At 36.3% G+C, this 20,034-nt stretch overlaps 1 protein-coding gene across 1 annotated transcript in view; it reads left to right on the top strand.

Annotated features, from left to right (window-relative positions):
* Nucleotides 1-20,034, top strand: part of bcr (BCR activator of RhoGEF and GTPase) — a 100,880-nt gene that overhangs the window by 71,194 nt on the left and 9,652 nt on the right. The window contains exons 6-16 of the mRNA XM_073824397.1: nucleotides 2,376-2,436; nucleotides 2,730-2,782; nucleotides 4,901-5,041; nucleotides 13,810-13,931; nucleotides 14,252-14,417; nucleotides 15,528-15,647; nucleotides 15,736-15,811; nucleotides 15,902-16,006; nucleotides 16,604-16,678; nucleotides 16,764-16,861; nucleotides 17,207-17,338. Coding sequence (XP_073680498.1) covers nucleotides 2,376-2,436; nucleotides 2,730-2,782; nucleotides 4,901-5,041; nucleotides 13,810-13,931; nucleotides 14,252-14,417; nucleotides 15,528-15,647; nucleotides 15,736-15,811; nucleotides 15,902-16,006; nucleotides 16,604-16,678; nucleotides 16,764-16,861; nucleotides 17,207-17,338 — 1,149 coding nt within the window. The remainder of the gene's footprint in view (nucleotides 1-2,375; nucleotides 2,437-2,729; nucleotides 2,783-4,900; nucleotides 5,042-13,809; nucleotides 13,932-14,251; nucleotides 14,418-15,527; nucleotides 15,648-15,735; nucleotides 15,812-15,901; nucleotides 16,007-16,603; nucleotides 16,679-16,763; nucleotides 16,862-17,206; nucleotides 17,339-20,034) is intronic.

Here is a 20,034-nt window from a genome sequence, read left to right as displayed (position 1 = left end):
TGCATAATGATGAAAGCCAAAATATTAAATGTCATGGATGTATATTTACCGAGTAGTCCACTATTTTGTAGAGGGAGGTAAAAATAACAATTTTCACCCGAGATTCAGCCTCAAGTTAAAGGGGTTAAAATGACTTCAGAAAGATTACAGCATCATAATGTGTATTTTTTTTTTTTTTACATAGAAATAGGTGGGTCTGTTAGTAAATTTGTTGACTTTAACAATTTTTGTTACACTATGTGCCAATGGTGATCATTCAAAAATGAGGAAACAGCACTTTTCAAGTTTTTTTTCCAAAGTTTGCATGCCTGTAACTCAAGAAGTATTAAAAATATCTTAATGTCCTTTGAGACCATGGGCCTTAACAATTTTTTCTTCTGGCATATTCACTTTTAAGGCTCTATATGATTCATTTTCAGAGAAAATTTAATATGGCTCCTGGAGTGAATTGTTTAAATGTACAGATTTTCAGTGGTCAAAAACCAGATGTGGGTCAGTTTGATATAATACTTATTTTCTTTTAAAGAGTAATGTCTAAAGAACAAATCATTTTGAATCTAGAGATGTATCTTGTTTCCTTCTGTTAAGACAACTGTATTGAACATGCTTGTCTGAGTGCCATAAATGTCCTTTTTCAAGTTTGTGCGCCTTTAACTCTAAAAGTATTAAAGATATCGCAATATGATTTTAGATTCTAGTTCTTAATGAATTTTTCTTTTGGAATCTTAATTTTCAATGTCCTACATCATCCAGTCCCAAAGATTTAGGGATCCCAATGAGGCTTCATGTACAGATGATTGAATATTACCCATTTTCAGTGGTCAAAAACCAATTGTTGGTCACTTTGTATACAGCTGATACTTGTTTTATTTAAAGAACAATGTCTGAAGAAGAAATAATGTTAAAATTATAATTGTATCCTTTGTCCCTCTATCAAAACAATTGCATAGAACATACCTGTCTTAAGTGCTAAAATTGCACTGAAATTGTCAAGTTGAGGCATATTTCCTTGCCTTCTGTAGTCTATTCATAAGATTCTGTATTTAAATCAGTTTCAGTGAAGTTTAAACATGCAGTATTGTACCATGCAGTATTGTTCTACTGAAGCTCCCTCATCACCTGTACCTTGCTCGTTCGACTAGCTCCTGGCGCTGAGGCGAATTTGAAGTGCCTTTCTAAAAAGTCTCCCATTTGATGTGGTTGTAAAGACATTTTGTGACTAAATGAATCACTTCTTGTCAAAACAAAAGAGACAGAAGCAGCAGTTGTGAGTGGGGTGGCCAACCCTAGCCCCGTTAAACTAGAAAACACTGTTAAACTAGAAAAATTTAATTGCCTGCATTAACACACTAATTTTGACAGCACTTATTTAAAGCACATCCAAACAGTACTGTTGTGATTGCGGATAAGTGCAGTGTCCTACTGCTGAGGTTAACATTTGATGTGAATGTATGTCACGTTGTACATTTAATACATTTTAATCATCCACAATCAAAAATCGTAATATTGCACATCCCTAGTTTAAAGTTCGAAAACAAGAAAGTGGAATTATAGTCACAACAACTTCCAGTCAGATCTACTGTGTCCTTGATGCATCCTGCCATCAAAGAACAAGTAATTTCCAGCTTTTATGCAGGGCTTTACCTGCCGCGCTCCTCCATGGGGTCACTCAGTGTGACTGATTAACCAGAGCGACCAGCATAGCAGATCTAAAAGTGGCGCTCAGCGCTCTTCAGAGTTCAGCGGGAGATTTTATGCCTTGCTAAATGTTATGAAGAGAGGGTGTCTGGAATAAAATCTACATGATGATGCTCACCTCGTCCCACTTTATTCCCCCTACCAACCGTTGTCATGCCAACTACTACTTCCCTTTACACTTTGGATATCCCTCCCTTCTAGCACAACCAAAAGCGAACATTAGGATAATTGTTTGTTCGCACTGGCGGGGGTGGACAATTTCTAGTGGGTTCTAGAGCGTATTGCCACAAGTGTAAAGCTTGTAATAGGAAACATTTTCTTAGTGTGTATGTATATCAAATGTGACAAGCTAATTTATTCATTTAGTCTTTGCCGAAAGGGATTTTATATATACAAAGAATGGAGGAGAGAGAATATGCACCATAACAGAATACACACTGAAGTATTTAACAGCAGGCGTAATGTTTGGACTATGGGTGCCAAATTACCTATTACTTTATTACTGACTGTGTAACAAGCTATCAAATGTTAGGATATTATCTGCTGTAATATGGCGAAAATAGTTGTTCTGTAATAGCAATCTGATGTTCTTTATGAGATTACAGTTACCAGCCCTGCATGATGGTGTGCACTTCACAGGTTTATTGATCCTGAGTTTGTCTCTGATATCTCTGCAGAGTCTCAAGGTCAGGAGCACCAAGGAGTGCAAGGACCTGACAGCCAAATACTCACTGGAAAGTAAGAAACAACAGGAATGCATTTATAGTTTGCACATGGTATTGCATTATATGGTCATTATATTATCCGTAGTATTTTCATTGAGCTTAAGTGTTGCACATTTCGCTCTCAGCATGTCATGTCGTTCCTTCTTTTAAATTCAGTTGCATAAAACCCATTGAGTGGGTGGATTAGATAATATTTCAAACATCTGCATTTGAGCCTGCAGTATGAAAGTGGCTCTTGTGAATAATCGCCCACTGTGTGTGTGTGTGTGTGTGTGTGTGTGTTCTCTTCTGTCTTGTCTCTGCCAGCTCTGCTCTATAAACCAGTGGACAGAGTGACCCGGAGCACGCTTGTTTTACATGTGAGTTAACTGTAGTTTATCATAATATTTTCTTTATGAGTTACTTAAATGTTTATGTTTATCATTGTTACTATTGCTCATGTTTAGTTACGTTCCAATCAGCAGTTAGTGCCTTGTAAAGTTTACTTTCCACAGCCATCTTAAGTGAGAGACATCTCATTCCCTCTTGGGGAACTATGGTTTACATGCATAACCCGAGACGTTCCTCTTTTAGAGAACTTGCACTGCGTCCTCATTGTGTGCACTAGAGTAGTGGTTCTCAATCCTTGTTCTGGGGTTTCTGCACATATTGCATGTCTCCCTTATTTAACACACCTGATTGAGATCATTAGCTCATTAGGAGAGAGATCCATTAACTGAACTAATGAGCTCATCATCTCAATCAGGTGTGTTAAGTAAGGGATACATGCAAAATGTGCAGAGCAGGGGTTCCCCAGGACCAGGATTGAGAACCACTGTGCTAGAGGATGCAGCACCTCATTCCCTCTCAGGGGACCATGGTTATATGCGTAACCCGAGACGTTCCCCTTCTAGGAAACTCATGCTGCGTCCCCATTATGTCCGCTAGAAAACGCAGCACCTCGTTCCCTCTCGGAGAACCATGGCTACATGCGTAACCCGAGACGTGCTTCACACATCAAGCTGACTTCAAAGAACTGGTGGTCACAAAGGCCGAAACTTGGCAGCGTCTGGACAAGTAGTCCAAGTGTTTTCATCACTTTCTCTTTAATTCTCCGGAACTGACTCGTTCACGAAACTAAGCATCCAATCAGAGTTCTCGCTTTTCCTGATTTCCCGACGCCGATTCAACATGTTGAATTGGGCAAACTGCTTCCACCGCGTGGAACACACCAAACGGACTAGCCTAACAGACGCTGCCCAATGGCCCGACGAGAGCTAACTTGGGTGTGTCCCGGCCTTTAGGGAACTCGCGCTGCGTCCCCATTGTGTCCGCTAGAGAACGCAGCTTCTCGTTCCCTCTCGGAGAATCATTGTTACATACTTAACCCAAGATGTGCCCCTTCTAGGGAACTCACGTTGCGTCCCTATTGTGTCTGCTAGAGAACACAGCGCCTCGTTTCCTCTTGGGGAATCATGGTTACATGCAGAACCCATAACGGTCCCCTTTTAGGGAACTCGCGCTGCAACCTTTATTGTGTGATGCAGCGGCTCGTTCCCTTTCGGAGAACCATGGTTACATGCATAACCTGAGACGTTCCCCTTCTAGGGAACTCTCACTGCAACCCTTGTTGTGTGCTCTAGAGCTGTGGTTCCTAACCACGATCCTGGAGGCCCCCCAACACAGCATGTTTTTCATGTCTCTTTAATCAAACCTGATTAAGGTCATCAGCTCATTAGCAGAGACTCCAAGACCTGAAACAGGTGTATCAGACAAAGGAGAGATGCTAAATGGGGGCAGCCTAATGGTTAGAGAGTCGGACCTGTAACCCAAAGGTTGCAAGTTCGAGTCCCAGGTCCGGCAGGGATTGTGGGTGGAGATTGTGAATGTACAGCACTGTCTCCACCCTCAATACCACGACTGAGGTGAGTCCCTTGAGCAAGGCACCGTTCCCCCAACTGCTCCCCGGGCGCCGCAGCAATGGCTGCCCACTGCTCCGGGTGTGTGTTCACGGTGTGTGTGTTTGTTCACTACTGTGTGTGTGCACTTGGATGGGTTAAATGCAGAGCACAAATTCCTAGTATGGGTCACCATACTTGGCCTCACTTCACCTCCTTAAATGTGCAGTGTTGGGGGGTCTCCAGGAACGTGGTTGGGAACCTTCTCTAGAGGATGCAGCGTCTCGTTCCCTCTCGGAGAACCATGGTTACTTGCATAACCTGAGACGTTCCCCCTCTAGGGAACTCGCGCTGTGCCCCATTGTGTCCATTAGAGAACGCAGTGCCTCGTTCCCTCTCAGGAACCATGGTTACATGCGTAACGTGAAACTTTCCCCTTCTAGGGAACTCGCACTACGCCCCCATTGTGTCTGCTAGAGGACGCAGCATCTCATTCCCTCACAGGGAACCATAGTACATGCGTAACCTGAGACGTGTTTAACTAAAATTGCTTTGTTTTAAATCTGTTTTTGGTCAAATGTTTGTGTTTATTTCATACAGGATCTTCTGAAACACACACCTTCCAGTCACCCAGATTACCCCCTCCTGCAGGACGCCCTCCGCATCTCACAGAACTTCCTGTCCAGCATTAACGAAGAGAGCACGCCTCGCCGCCAGTCCATGACAGTGAAGAAGGGAGAGGTGAGCGCTGAAACCCTTCTTTGCTTCCATCTTACCCCTTCCCCTCACTCTCATAAGTCCTCCATCTTGTTTACGGAGTAGAGTGTTTGTCAAAAACATATTTTTAAAGGGCACAGAAATGTCAAAATTCCAGGTTGCACATAGTGCAGGTGGCCTGAAGCCATTCAGCCAATGAGCTCCCATCAGGATACACAGCCAGGCATTTCCATCCATCTCAGAGCCTGCTCACCCTCTGCTCTCCACAGAACCTATCCTTGGGCGACGCTGTTTTCTCTCTTTCACACTAGCATATACTCTCCATCTCCACAGAGGGTTTATGCTATAAATAAAACATTCTCTATTTGTTACTGAACTCTGCTGCATTTGAGTCGTTTGTGCTCAGATCTAGTAGGATTTATTTTTAATCGTCTCAGTATCTGCTTAATAATGCTCTTGAGTCATGATGATGTCATTAGTTAAAAGCAGTAAGAAAGCACATACCCTCGCTGACCCACACTAAACTTAAAGAGAATTATCTTGGGATGATACATTTGGCTTTCGACACACAGACTCTGTGCGCCGCCCCCTTCATTCCAGCAATGTGGCCTCTGGAGAGTGGCAGATGAATTGTTGCTGCGTGATTGATGGCGAGCAGCACTTGCGTGTAATTTGCCTTAATGAGCCACCGCGCTCTGACTCGCAACTCATTGATTATTCATAAAAGGCCATCTTGTGTGGAGCTTGCTCCGCCTACTTCAAGTAAACGGTGAGGAGGAGTTTGCTACCGCTCTCTACACCCCTCCCGCCTGCCTCCCTCGGGTGCGTGCGGACGGACCAACTGATCAAATATTGATAGTGTGTGCATGAAAGGAACTCATGGAAATCAATGTGTTGTTGTTGAGCTTATTGTCTTTCAGTCCAGTATAAGAAAATACAAGCTTTAATGTTTACCTTCCTTTTGTTTTTACAGTTTTGAGATGATTTAACAACCATGATTTTTTTATTGGCTAAGGCTGGCATCACTAATACTATTGCTCGTACTTCAGGGATTTAAATAGACCATGATTATTAAACTTTGGCATATTACTTTGGCATTCTGCACTGTTTGTGTTACTGACTCATTCTAAAAATAAATCTTAGAATACCTTAGAAACAATGTAACTTTCAAAATGATACATTTTTCTTTTATGCCAGAAATCATTGGGATATTAAGTGAAGATCATGTTCCATGAAGATATTTTGTAAGTTTTCTACCATCAATATTTTAAAACATAACTTTAGATTAGTAATGCGCATTGTTAAAGGGGTCATCCGATGCCCATTTTCCACAAGTTAATATGATGCTTTAGGGTCCAAATGAAAAGTTTGCAATATACTTTGATTGTGTAAAAAAACACTGATTTTACCTGTTAATTTATTTCTTTACAATGCCGTTCAAAAGTTTTGGATCAGTAAGATTTTTAATGTTTTATTATGTCTCTTATGCTCATCAAAGTTGCTTTTAATTAATTAAAAATACAGAAAAAGCTGTAATATTTTGAAATATTATTGCAATTTAAAATAACAGTTATCTATTTTAATATACTCTGAAAAATAATAAATTTCTGTGATACAAACCTCAATTTTCATTAGCGATTACTACTACAAGTCTTCGGTGTTACATGATCCTCCAGAAATGCTGATTTATTCTCAACAGTTGTGCTGCTTAATATTTTTTGCAACCTGTGATACTTTTATCAAGATTCTTTGATAAATAAAAAGTTAAAAAGAACAGCATTTATTCAAAATGGAAATCTTTTCTAACAATGTAAGTCTTTACTATCACTTTTTATCAATTTAACACATTCTTTCTGAATACAAGTATTAATTTCTAGTGAAGAAAGAAAAAAAAATAAAAAAAAATGACTGACCCCAAACTTTGAGCGATAGTGTAAATTGTTACAATAGATTTCTATGTTAAACAAATTCTGTTTATTATTCTGTTTTATTCATCAAGGAATCCTGAAAAACGTTTCACAGGTTCCAAAAAAAATATTAAACAGCACAACTGTTTCCAACATTCATAATAAATCAGCTTATTAGAATGATTTCTGAAGGATCCTGTGACACTGAATACTGAAGTAATAAAGCTAAAAAATCAGCTTTGCATCACAGGAATAAATTATATTTTAAAGTATATTAAAATAAAACACCACTTTTTTAAATTGCAATAATATTTCATAATATTACTGTTTTATTCTGTATTTTTAATCAAATAAACACAGCCTTGATGAGCAGAAAAGACTTCTTTAAACATCTTAAAACATTCAAAATCCCAAACTTTTGAACAGCAGTGTATTTATTTGCACAAAATAGAATAGTTTTTTTTTTGAGCCACTAATTGGTTTTCTTGCCATAACATGAACATTACTGCCATCGGCTATTATTTTTGTATCATTGCTTTTATTGTTTCATTTATTTGTTTCATTTAGTTATTCTAGAGATGCATCTAGCTCAAGTAAAGAGGTACAGTATGCTGCCCTAAGCTTACCTTCTTGCTTTATGCCAATGAACAATGATCTCATTATTTAAGAGTAACTTCAGAACTGATATCAGTGGGCAGCTAGAAGCATTAGCATGATTGTTCAGGTCATGGTTGCGTTGATTAGCTATGGGCTTCCAGTGTTACCCGTGCTGGAAACTGGAGGTATGCAGGTGAGAAAGAGAGAGAGAGAAGAGATTCAGGGTGGCCCCAGAGGCCTACACTAGCTGGGCCGAAGCCACTTAATTAAAATGCAAATGAACCTGCCGATTTCAGAAAGCAGCTTTCAGCGTCTGTGATACGTGTGATGGGCTTAGTATGTAGCTGCACACGTGACATTACAGACCGTGTACTCACACACTCATTCACAATGTAAATATATATATATATGAAGTGTCTAGACTATGCACATAAACACATATAAACACACATCAAACGTATATAACGCACAACCTGATGACGTAACGTATGCACATCAACAGACTCATGTAATGAGCATTTTGCTGCTTACTGTACCTTTAGGGCACAATCTGTTGAGAGGTGATTTAAGCACATACAAAATGCAGCTTTGTTCTTTATAAACAAAGCAACTCTGTCAGGGATATGCTTATAATGCTAATAAAAGAACATGTTCATATTCAAAATAATTTTAAATGGCATGTTATATTAAGACGGCTAAAAATGTGCAGCCCAAAAGGGGTTTCTGCCTTTACCACACAAACACAAACAGTTTGAAAGACTTTATTAATTCAGAATGGCTGTGTATGTGTTTAATTTTCAGTGGGTTTCAGTCCAGTTGTAGTGGGTGATTATGAGAGATTGCTATTGTCATGTTTCTACTGCAGGCAAACTGTTGGAAAATGTCATCTGATGTGCTGAGACAGCTCGTTTGAGCGTCTCCTCTTTTACAGAGAGGAAAAAAGCACATCATGTTAGTAAGATACTGGTATATATTTGCAGACTATGCATAGTACAGTGTTTGCAGAAGAAATTTAAGTAGGATAGCAAGCTTGTTTGTTTTTGGATGTGTTTGTGTGCGTGTGTGCCTGTGTCTTGCAGGGTGAAGAAGAAAGAGAGGGGAAGAGAGGCTTTGCATTTCGCCTACAGTGAGATTGTTCTGGAAATGCCAGTCATGTAAATGCTGATATATAGTGCGCTTTGAAAGAAACACAGTTTTGGTGTCTGCTGTTGGATGTATGTTTTTATTGTGTTGTTGTTTATGGAATAGAAAGAATTAGGGACTGAACAGCTTATTAAAAAAAATGAACAGCTCACTTGTCTTTTTAGAGCTGTAAATAAAATAAAAATAATGAAAATTAATATCATTTATTATAATTGCCACAGTTATGTATACTGCTGTTCAATAGTTTGGGATAAGTAAGGTTTTTATTTATTTATTCATTTATTTATTTTTGAAGTCTTTTATGCTCACAAAGGCTGTGTTTATTTGATCAAAAATACTGAAAAAAATTAAATTTGTGAAATATTATTATCATTTAAAATTATGGTTTTCTATCTTAATATGCTGTACTTCAAAATATAATTGATTTTTGTGATGCAAAATTGAATTTTCAGCAGTCGTTACTCCAGTCTTCAGTGCCATGATCCTTCAGAAATCATTGTAGTTCATTCAACAGTTGTGCTGCTTAATAATTTGTAATATTTTGGAACCTGTGATGTGTTTTTCAGAATTCATTGATGAGTAAAATGTTAAAAAGAACAGCATTTATTCAAAACACAAATCTTTTCTAACAACTCAAGTCTTTATTATAATTTTTTAGTAATTTAACATGTCGTTGCTGAATAAAAATAATAATTTCTTTCTGAAAGTAACCTTGAAGCTTCCAACATTGACAATAAATCAGTATATTAGAATGATTTCTGAAGAATCATGTAGCACAGAAGACTTGAGTAATGGCTGGTAAAAATTTATCATTGCATCACAGGAATAAATTAAATTTTTATAAATTATATTTTAAAGTATTTTAAAATAGAAGACCATTATTTTAAATTGCAATATTTCACAATATTACTGTTTTTTTTTCTGTATTTTCAATTAAATAAAATGCACCCTTAATGAGCCTAACAAACTTATTAAAAAAAAAAAAAAAACATAAAAAATCTTGAATGGCAGTGTATTTTTTTTATAAATTACATATTTTATTTATTTTTTAGATTTCTAACGCTCAAAGAATTTTTTTCATATCCCAAAACATTCAGTAATGCTAATTCAGTAATCTTTATCTTTATAAGCAAACCTTAAAATGAATATCCATTTTTCATACTGTACATTGTAATGTTGTGATGTCTAAATTACCAAAGCCCTTAGCTTTTAAAACAATTAGTTTTAGTTAGTTTATTTTTTTAGCTATTTATTGGTGTCCTGCTATAACATAAAAATAATTACTGCTTATTGTTATTGTCTGTAATTTAAAACAAAATAATAATAACTGATCAATGGTCAATTATACAATTTAGTGGTCATTATATAAAAATGTATGACCACAGAATATCCCTAGAATAAAGCTCTCTACTGTTAACACCAGCCCCTGGAGGGCTAAGTAAATTACCATCGGGACAAGAATCATAAATACATACAGAGTGCCTCATCTTCCCTTTGATTAATAGCTTGTGGCAAAGTGAGATCTGCGAAAGTTCCTTCAGTGATTCACCAAACACTATTGTTTTCTGTAAACGTCACCCTCCCTTCTTTTTCTTCTTTTCTCTTAAGGAAAGTTCAGCAAACAAGTTTTAGATAAACTCTTTAGAAGTGGTATGCACTTCCTGTATGATTCCTCTTTGAAACAGGACCAATATAATCTTGGTGGTGTGGGAGCATTGGGGAACATTGTGTTTCCCAGGATCCCGTTTCAATATTGCTGAGTGTGATCTTTTGAGCACAAACTGCTCTTTGAGTCTCTGCATTCATTGCTGGATTCATCTCTTCTATTTTGAGACAGTAACCATCTACTTGCACAAGACCCCGCACATTAATTACTGCCAAAACAGCCTAACTGGGGAGAAATAGGCACTGTTAACCGCTGATTGAACTATTGACTAAATGATGTAATTGCTCTTCCTGTTGGTAGAGATTGCTCTTGTCTTTGCCACTACACTTCTGGATGTAGAAAATAGAGCCATGTGGAATAGGAATCTCATTTTTGGCGGTGTCATAAGCTGAAATCAAGCCACTACACTTTGTTCTGGAAATGCGATGACGCACAACATGGCTGGCATGCTGGGAGTTTTGGAATGAGTATGCGGTGACTCTTCCATCTCCTCTGTGTCCCCAGCTGCAGACAGCACACAGTGCTGGGAAATTCACTCAAGGGTCCAGTGATGCATTTTTGGGTGAGTCAACGGCAGTGATGTTGTTGCATCAAAAATGAGTGGTCTTTGAATGTGGAGGTGAGTGCAGCCAGGTTAGAGTGTCTCATTGGATGAAATGCTTGTGATATCATCTTTTGTTTCCCCACTGCAGAGGTGACGTGTTGTTGTGGGAGCACTGATGCGTGACATGTGGCCGGGGGCTGTTTCATGCGCATATGTGTGTGTTTTCACACATTAACCACTGCTTAGGCTCGCGGGACTATCACTTAGCATATGATCTGTGGACGGGAGTTACCTGTTTCAAAATGTCCTCCTAATTTTCTCATTTCATAAACACAAAGGCTCATCAACACCAGCTCGCTGCTCTTTTCTGAGAGTTGATGCCTTGTTTTTGGAAACAGACTGGCACTGCCACCTAGTGGCACTTCTCACCAGAACAGGTCAAAATTAACAGGTATTTTAAAGGATTAGTTCACCTACAGAATAAAAAAATCACTTTGATAATTTATTCACCCCCATGTCATCCAAGCTTTCTTTCTTTAGTTGAAAAGAAATTAATGTTTTGGAGGAAAACTTTACAGGATTTTTTTTTCTATATAGTGGACTTCAATGCAGATTAATGGGTTGAAGGTCTAAATTGCCGTTTCAGTGCAGCTTTAAAGGGCTCTACACGATCCCAGCCGAGGAATAAGGGTCTTATCTAGCGAAACGATCTGTCATTTTGTAAAAAAAGAAATTAAATAAAAATTCTAGAATAAAGTTGAAATATTATGAGAATAAAGTTGAAATATTACGAGAATAAAGTCGAAATATTACAAGAATAAAATCGAAACATTATGAGAATAAAGTCGAAATATTACTAGAATAAAGTTGAAATATTACGAGAAAAAAGTCGAAATATTACTAGAATAAAGTTGAAATATAAGGAGAATAAAGTTGAAATATTATGAGAAAAAAGTTGGAATATTATGAGAAAAAAGTTGAAATATTACGAGAATAAAGTCGAAAAATTACAAGAATAAAATCTAAACATTACTAGAATAAAGTCGAAATATTGCTAGAATAAAGTTGAAATATTATGAGAAAAAAGTCAAAATATTACGATTAAAAAGTTTAAATATTACTAGAATAATGTCGAAATATTACGAGAATAAAGTCGAAATATTATGAGAATAAAGCCAAAATATTATGAGAAAAAAGTTGAAATATTACTAAAATAATGTCAAACTATTACTAGAATAATGTCGAAATATTACGAGAATAAAGTCGAAATATTACTAGTATAAAGTTGAAATATGACTAGTATAAAGTCGAAATATTATGAGAATAAAGTCGAAATATTATGAGAATAAAGTCGAAATATTACGAGAATAAAGTTAAAATATTACGAGAATAAAGTCGAAATATTACTAGAATAAAGTCAAAATATTACGAGAATATAGGCGAAATATTACTGGAATAAAGTTGAAATATTATGAGAAAAAAGTTGAAATATTTTGACAATAAAATCAAAATATCTTGACAATGAAGTCAAAATTATGAGAATACAGTTGAAAGGTTTCAAGAATAAAGTCAAATTTATGAAAATAAAGGAAAAATTTATCAAAAATAAAGTCAGAATTACAAAAATTTATTTGTAGAAATTATTAGATTAAAGCATGCAAATGAGCATCGGGAGATATTCCAAAGTCTCAGCTTTCAAAATCTGTCAGTTTTATAGCGAAATACAAATAATACTGTATGTCTATTACAATAATGTGTTTTTCATCCTCTTTGATGTAGCGTGACAGATCACTGTATTCGCCTCATCTTTTTGATGACTGATTCACAGTGAGACATTTGTTTTATTAAATTAGGCTATACTGTTTTTTTTTTTTTTTCATTTCTTTCTGATGTTCCTTCATGTTTATATTGTGCTATAAACTTGAAACAAAGAGGAAAAACACATTTTTATTTTGTATTGTGTGATAAAACTGACAGAATTTTAAAGCTGAGCTGTGTAATATAAAAAGCAACAAAGCTCAAAATTATTACGATTATACTGGGTGGCTGGTGCACTACAAAAAATAAATGGAAGACATTAAATATTATTTCTGGTCATTTACTCTATTATACCGTGAATAAAACAGCTTGTGAATAGTCACTTATACACCTCAGAAATGGTATATAACTTATGTTAACGAGTTAGAGTCCACTTCAACCTTTAAAACATTTTATTGTTGTTTTTAATTAAATACATGTGAGGAATGAAAAATTGGACACCACAGTAAGTCATGGAATTTTCACAAAGAAAACAGTGTAATTTAATGAAACAAATGTCTCTTTGTAATCGAAAAGATGATTGATTCACATGAATACAGCGATCTTTCACGCCACATTTAAAGCGTTTGAAAAACATTATTGCAAGACGGCACATTGTTTGTATTTTGCTAAAAAACTGACAAAGGTCAGACTGTTTTATATTAAAAAGCACAAAGCTTATTGCTATTATTGGGTGGCTGGCGCACTACAAATAGGCCTAATGAATGCAATCGAAGACCTGAAATATTATTTCCAAGCATACTGTCCCTGTGAGTATAACACATGGTATGATTTCTTCTAATAATTCCACAAATATTTATATAAATTCCAGTGGCCTGGCAACTCTCCTGGTGCTCCCAATCCGAGCTATTTGCATGCACGGGCTACACTCTCAAGACTTTAATTGCTACGATTTAATTCTTGAAACATTTCAACTTTATTCTCATAATTTCGACTTTATTCTCAAAATATTTTGACTTTATCCTCGCAATTGCGACTTTATTCTCGAAATATTTTGCCTTTGTTCTCAAATTATTACGGCTTTAATCTCATTCGTTTAGAATTTTTTTATGTGGCACTAAAATGCCGTCATAATGTGTGAACTAAAAATTGCCTTCATTGTTTTTGTGTATGACAGAGCCGGCAGCTGTTGAAGGACGGCTTCATGGTGGAGCTCGTCGAAGGGGCTCGGAAACTACGGCATGTTTTTCTCTTCACTGACCTCCTGCTCTGTGCCAAACTGAAGAAACAGATTGGAGGGTATGGAAAATTTCTTTGATTTCTCTCTCATCTTCTCTTGTTTCTATCTTTGCATAATTCTGTCTGCTCTTTCATCTCGCTCTCTTCCTATTTTTAAAAATTGGACCACTTCAGCTTTCATTTTCCATATAGGCATTGTTGAGTCAGATACACTTGTATTATTTTCACAACCTGAGCCTAACATCCTGGCTCTTCAGACTTGTGGGCCCAGTCTGCACCAACATCAGTGCTCTATAATCTGATTTCAGGATGTATTTTTGCTTGGATATTAAATTGTTTTTCCCATTACCCCATTTCCCCCTTGTGTTGTCTGTCTGCAGGAAGAGCCAGCAGTATGACTCCAAGTGGTACATTCCTCTCTCGGACCTCACCTTCCAAACGGCAGAAGAGTCTGAGCCCCTGTCTATCCCACAAGCACCTGATGAGGAGCTGGATGCCATTAAAATTAAAATCTCGTCCCTGAGGAGTGAGATCCAGAGAGAGAGGGTACATTTTAGGCAACTCACTCAAATGCTTCATGAAATTAGAAAAATGTGAACAAAGTATTGTCAGACTTATAGACCCCACTGTCTATTAATAGTTTTATATTCATATATTTACAATTGATTATGAGTTCAAATAAATGCTGTTTGAATTATTAGAACGATTTCTGAAGGATCATGTGACACTGAAGACTGCAGTAATGGCTGCTGAAAATTCAGCTTTAACATCACAGGAATAAATTAGATTTTTAAAATATATTGAAAAATAATATTTTATATTTTAATAATATTACACAATCTTACCAACCCCAAATTTTTAAATGTAAAACTTTTAACATAGTGTTTATTTGACTGTCTCAAAACCTTCTGACCTAGACATGCTTTTCTGGGCAACATACACTGCCGTCAAAAATGAATGTTTTTTTAAAGTCTTTTCTGCTCATCAAGGCTGCGTTTATTTGATTAAAAGTACATAGTAATATTCTGTAATGATATTGCAATTTAAAATTGTGGCTTTCTATTTTAATATACTTTAAAATAGAATTTATTCCTGTGATGCAAAGCTGAATTTTCTGCATCATTTTAGTGTCTTTAGTGTCACATGATCCTTCAGAAATCTTTCTTTGATGAATAAAACGTTAAAAAACAGCATTGATTTAAAATACAAATCTTTTATAACAACATACATTATCAAGTTTGTGGTTAGTAAAAAAAAAAAAATTCTTAGTTTGTTTCAAAGAAATTAATACTTTTATTCAGCAGGGATGTGTTAAAAATGTTGATTAAAAAGTCATAGTAAAGACTTATATTGTTAGAAAAGATTTCTATTTGGAAAAAATGCTGTCTTTAACTTTTTATTCATAAAAGAATCCTGAAAAAGTATGACAGGTTCCAAAAAATTTAAGCAGGACAAAAGTTTTTAACATTGATAATAAATCAGCATATTACAATGATTTCTAAAGCATTATGTGACACTGAAGACTGGAGTATTGATGCTGAAAATACAGCTTTGCATCACAGAAATAAATTCTGTTTTAAAGTATATTAAATTAGAAAACCGCTGTTTTACAGCTCAGTAGATTTTAAGATTGCTTTTTGCTTATTGCCTCAACAGAGGGCCAACAAAGGGTCAAAGGTCATGGAAAGGCTGAAAAAGAAGCTGTCAGAACAGGAATCACTACTGCTGCTAAACTCTCCAAACATGCCCCTCAGAGTATACAACCGTAACGGAAAGGTAAGAGCCAGTGATACACAGCCTTTCTGTCGTATCTGATTTTCATGCTTACACTCCTTTTTAACAATTCTGATTATGCTTACTTCAGAGCTACATGTTTCTGATCTCATCGGACTACGAGCGCTCAGAGTGGAAGGAAGTAATCCGAGAACTGCAGAAGAAATGTGAGTGGCATTGTTGCTGAAATCAGCAGTTGTTGATCAAGGGAAAGTGTTTTGTTTTGTTTTTCAACTGAAAGCTTGGTCATTTTCCAGGCTTTAAGACCTTCAGCCTGACATCCATGGAGCTTCAGATGCTCACAAACTCTTGTGTCAAACTCCAGACGGTCCATCAGTTACCCCTCACTGTCAATAAAGAGGGTAAGAAAGTTACACAGGTCTTCACAGATTTTCCTGGATTTAACACAAAAAGGGTCAAATCAAAATTAAAATGTAGCCCTGGACCACAAAACCAGTCATAAGGGTCCATTTTTGTGAGACTAAGAAATTGTGATTTAATAAAATTTTGAAAGCAGAATAAAACTGCTTTTCATTGATGTATGGTCTATTATAATAAGACAATATTTGGCCAAGATACAACAATTTGAAAATCTGGAATCTAAGGGTGCAAAAAAATCTAAGTATTGAGAAAATCGCCTTTAAAATTGTCCAAATGAAGTTCTTAGCAATGCATATTACTAATTAAAAATTAAGTTTAGATATATAAAAAAATCTTCATGGAATATGATCTTTATTTAATAACCTAATGATTTTTGGTATAAAAGAAAAATCGATAATTTTAACCCATACAATGTGACTTTGGCTATTGCTACAAATATACCTGGGCTACTTAAGACTGGTCTTTCCACAACCTTTCTTATCCAGAGGTGTGACTCTGTTGTATTGTATTTCAGTATTTAAAAATTTTTTAGACATGTTTTGAACTGTTTCCTCTATTTTTTTTTTCTCCACTTACAGAGGATGAATCTACTGGACTGTATGGATTCTTGAATGTAATTGTCCATTCCGCCTCTGGACTTAAACAGAGCTTAAGTATGTCTCTTTCTTTCTTCCTCTCTGTGCTCATCAAAGTTTATGTACACATCTTACAGATCCTCTTACTGCTTCCTCTCTTTAGATCTGTATTGCACATTAGAGGTGGACTCCTTCGGCATCTTTGTGAATAAAGCCAAAACAAGAGTGTACAGATACACAACAGAACCCAAGTGGAATGAGGTAATCCCACGTGACCTTTCACTGTCTTTACACCATCAATACCAAAAGACCTGCCTGCTGAAATGCTCTTGAGGCATTAAATCTTAATTAAGAGCAGCAGAAGCAAGGCCATGTGGAATATGAAGGCCTTCTGGACAAATTATATTACATTTTAATTAAGAGCAATTACTATCCCCAAAGTGAATGGGAGAAAACGAGGAAATGAAGCATGGCAGGTGTTAAGTCTGGTCAGAAGTATCCTTAAGATTTGTGAAGCAAATTCAGAAGTTTTTCTTGGCAGACTGTGTGTATTTGTTGTGTATATATTCTGGGTAATGTAGTTTTTCTGTATTGTTTCTATCATAGGAGTTTGAGATCGAGTTGGAGGGCTCACATACATTACGTCTACTGTGTTATGAGAAGAGCTACAATAAAGCTAAGATGAACAAGGAGGACGGAGAGAGCACGGACAGAATTATGGGCAAAGGACAAATCGCGGTATGATCTTCACTGAAAAAAAACACTTGTTGCACTGTACCTGTTACCTGTTAACTGTGATTTTAGTATTACTTTTAATATAAAAAATAGCTTTTTATATTTTCAGTTTTGATTGTAATTTTAGTGTAGGTTTTATGAATTTTTTGTGCTTTGTGTTTTTTTATTTTTCTATTTAGATATATTTTATGCTTTAGTAATTATAGTCCTTCAACTTAAACCTTACAACTTTAAAATTTGTAATATTCTTTTGAATTAAAAAAAAATCTGTATTTGAGCAAAAATATTTTTTTAGTAGTTTTAGGTGTAGTGATATGAGAATTATATATATATATTTGGGCAGTTATTTAACCTTTTCATCATTCTAAACTGTGCTATTTATACATAACTTACTAAAGATTCACACAACCTACTTAACTAGCCGTTTTTACAAATCCCTACTGGTTAACAGGTTGTAAGCATAAATTTGCTCGGCTTGCATGTGAACTATTGTGAGCTAAGTGTCATTCTCCATCTGGGCCCTCACTGAGTCCGGTCAAAGGTGTATCTGCTCTTATGAGAGACACGGTCCCAGATGGAGGCTGGCCTTTATACTCCAGTCATTTAATCTGCTTTTTAATAGGTAGGGTGTTATTCACTCTGCCCTGGCTTTTTAGGCACCAAATCATCCATAATTCATGTGTCCTGTCTGAAAATGTCACACTCAAAACAACGTCAGATCAGCTGAACTATCAGTCCCCTCCCTAGAGAGATTTGTGAGGTCACACAAACAGCACAAAATTCTCTTGCCTTACAAATGATTGCTTGTAAAGTCTAGGTTCGGATGCTTGTGGTTTCAAAGCGTCGGTTGGTGTATCGTGGGAGAAGGGGGAGGGATTAGGAGGCTGTGCCATGATCCCTCTGTAGTCCTGAAAGCAGACTTGTTTTAGACAAGGCCGCCCCATCAGCCAGCTGTGACTTTGGGAAGCCTTGACCTAGTCTTAAAAAAAGGCATAAAATACGTTTTTGTTGGGATCGTCTTTCTTTTGTGTATTTAAACGGATAGTCTAACCAAAAATTAATTATGCACCATCTTGTCGTTCCAAACCTAAGACCTTCTTCAATCCTAAATTCATCTTCAGAGCACAAATTAAGATATTTTTGATGAAATCCGAGAGCTTTCTGACCCTACAAGTAGAGCAATGTAACTGAAATGTTCCCAGTTCCAGAACATTAGTGGTTCAACCGTAATTCTATGAAGCTATGAGCTTTGTGGTACTCTTGATAGTGGTGGAGGACAGTAACGCGGAAGAGAACAATTGTTTATTACAAAAGGAAACAGAGTTGAGATGGTAAAGAAGGAAATAAGAGCAAAATAGATACTTAAGTGAACAGGAGTAGATTTTAGGACTCTTAAAGAATCTGGACGGATCATTAAGATCAGTAATTGGATCTCTGTAGCTCAACACTTGCACCGGACTGAGGATTCATTATTGTTAGAAGAGCTACTTAAACACTTTTGATACTGAAGAATTATTTGAATGGAAGACATCTGGAGCAGCCATGGATCTGTTTAGAACATTATGTAACCTTTAAGGAACTACAAGATCCGTATCCACACCACATCTTAAGGGATTTCCAAATCCAGCTGAAGATCTCTGCTCAAGTTTTGCGCAGTCAAATAGGAAGGAGATGAGTGAAGATGAGTTAAGATGAGGTGTTGAGGCTGGGTGAGGAGAGCAGGAACTGTAATGTTGGGGTGTTGGTGGGTGTGACGGTAGACGTTTCCATCCAGCCTGCCCCGGCAGGCAAAGGAACAAGGTTATGGGGCCGTGTACAAAACATCTTGCTCAGAAAAAAGGTAAAGTGAGGAGAAAAAAATTTCAATTATTTGTTGAAAGTGAACAGAATTTAATCACTTGCCAGTTTAACAGTTGTGTATGGGTAACTGGTTAGGAAGTGACAGCAGTGTCAAATGCAATACTTCAAAAGTAATTTCTCTTTATTTATATATGTATATATTTTAACTTTTATTTATAATGTTTGCCTCTGTACTTCATATTGAGATGTTGCATAGAACAATATATGGTAATAGTAATAAAATATGTTTTCAGGGCTGATGCCGATTATTACAGATCAAGTAGACCGATAACCGATATTTTGAACCAATATATATATATATATATATATATATATATATGTCTGGTGTAAAAATTTAAATTAATGTCAAAATCGGCCCGATATGTGTTTCCAGGGCTGATGGCGACACAGATTATTACAGATCAAATAGACTGAAAACCGATATTTTGAACCGATATATATGTCTGGTGTAAAAATGAAAATTAATGTGAAAATCGGTCCGATATGTGTTTTCAGGGCTGATGGTGACAGATTATTACAGATCAAGTAGACTGATAACTGATATTTTGAACCAATATATATGTCTGGTGTAAAAATGAAAATTAATGTCAAAATTAAGAACAATATGGGATCTGACAAAAACATTCTTTAAATGCTTTTAAATTATTTTATCGACAAATCAGTTTTTGAAAATGACCGATACCGATAACCATAAAAATAATCGGTTGACCTCTATAGTAAAGGTTAAGTAATATTGCATTTTTGTGGGGTGTGTTTTCCTATGCCAGTGGAGATCTAATGACCTAAGCTGGCACTGGTGTGTGGCCAAAGCCCCAGTTCTCACTCTTTCTCTCTCCCTG

Source organism: Garra rufa, chromosome 19 (assembly GCF_049309525.1).
Source record: "Garra rufa chromosome 19, GarRuf1.0, whole genome shotgun sequence".
Taxonomy (NCBI): domain Eukaryota; kingdom Metazoa; phylum Chordata; class Actinopteri; order Cypriniformes; family Cyprinidae; genus Garra; species Garra rufa.
Note: the sequence above shows the minus strand (reverse complement) of the source record. Positions and strands in the feature narration are given on the sequence as shown.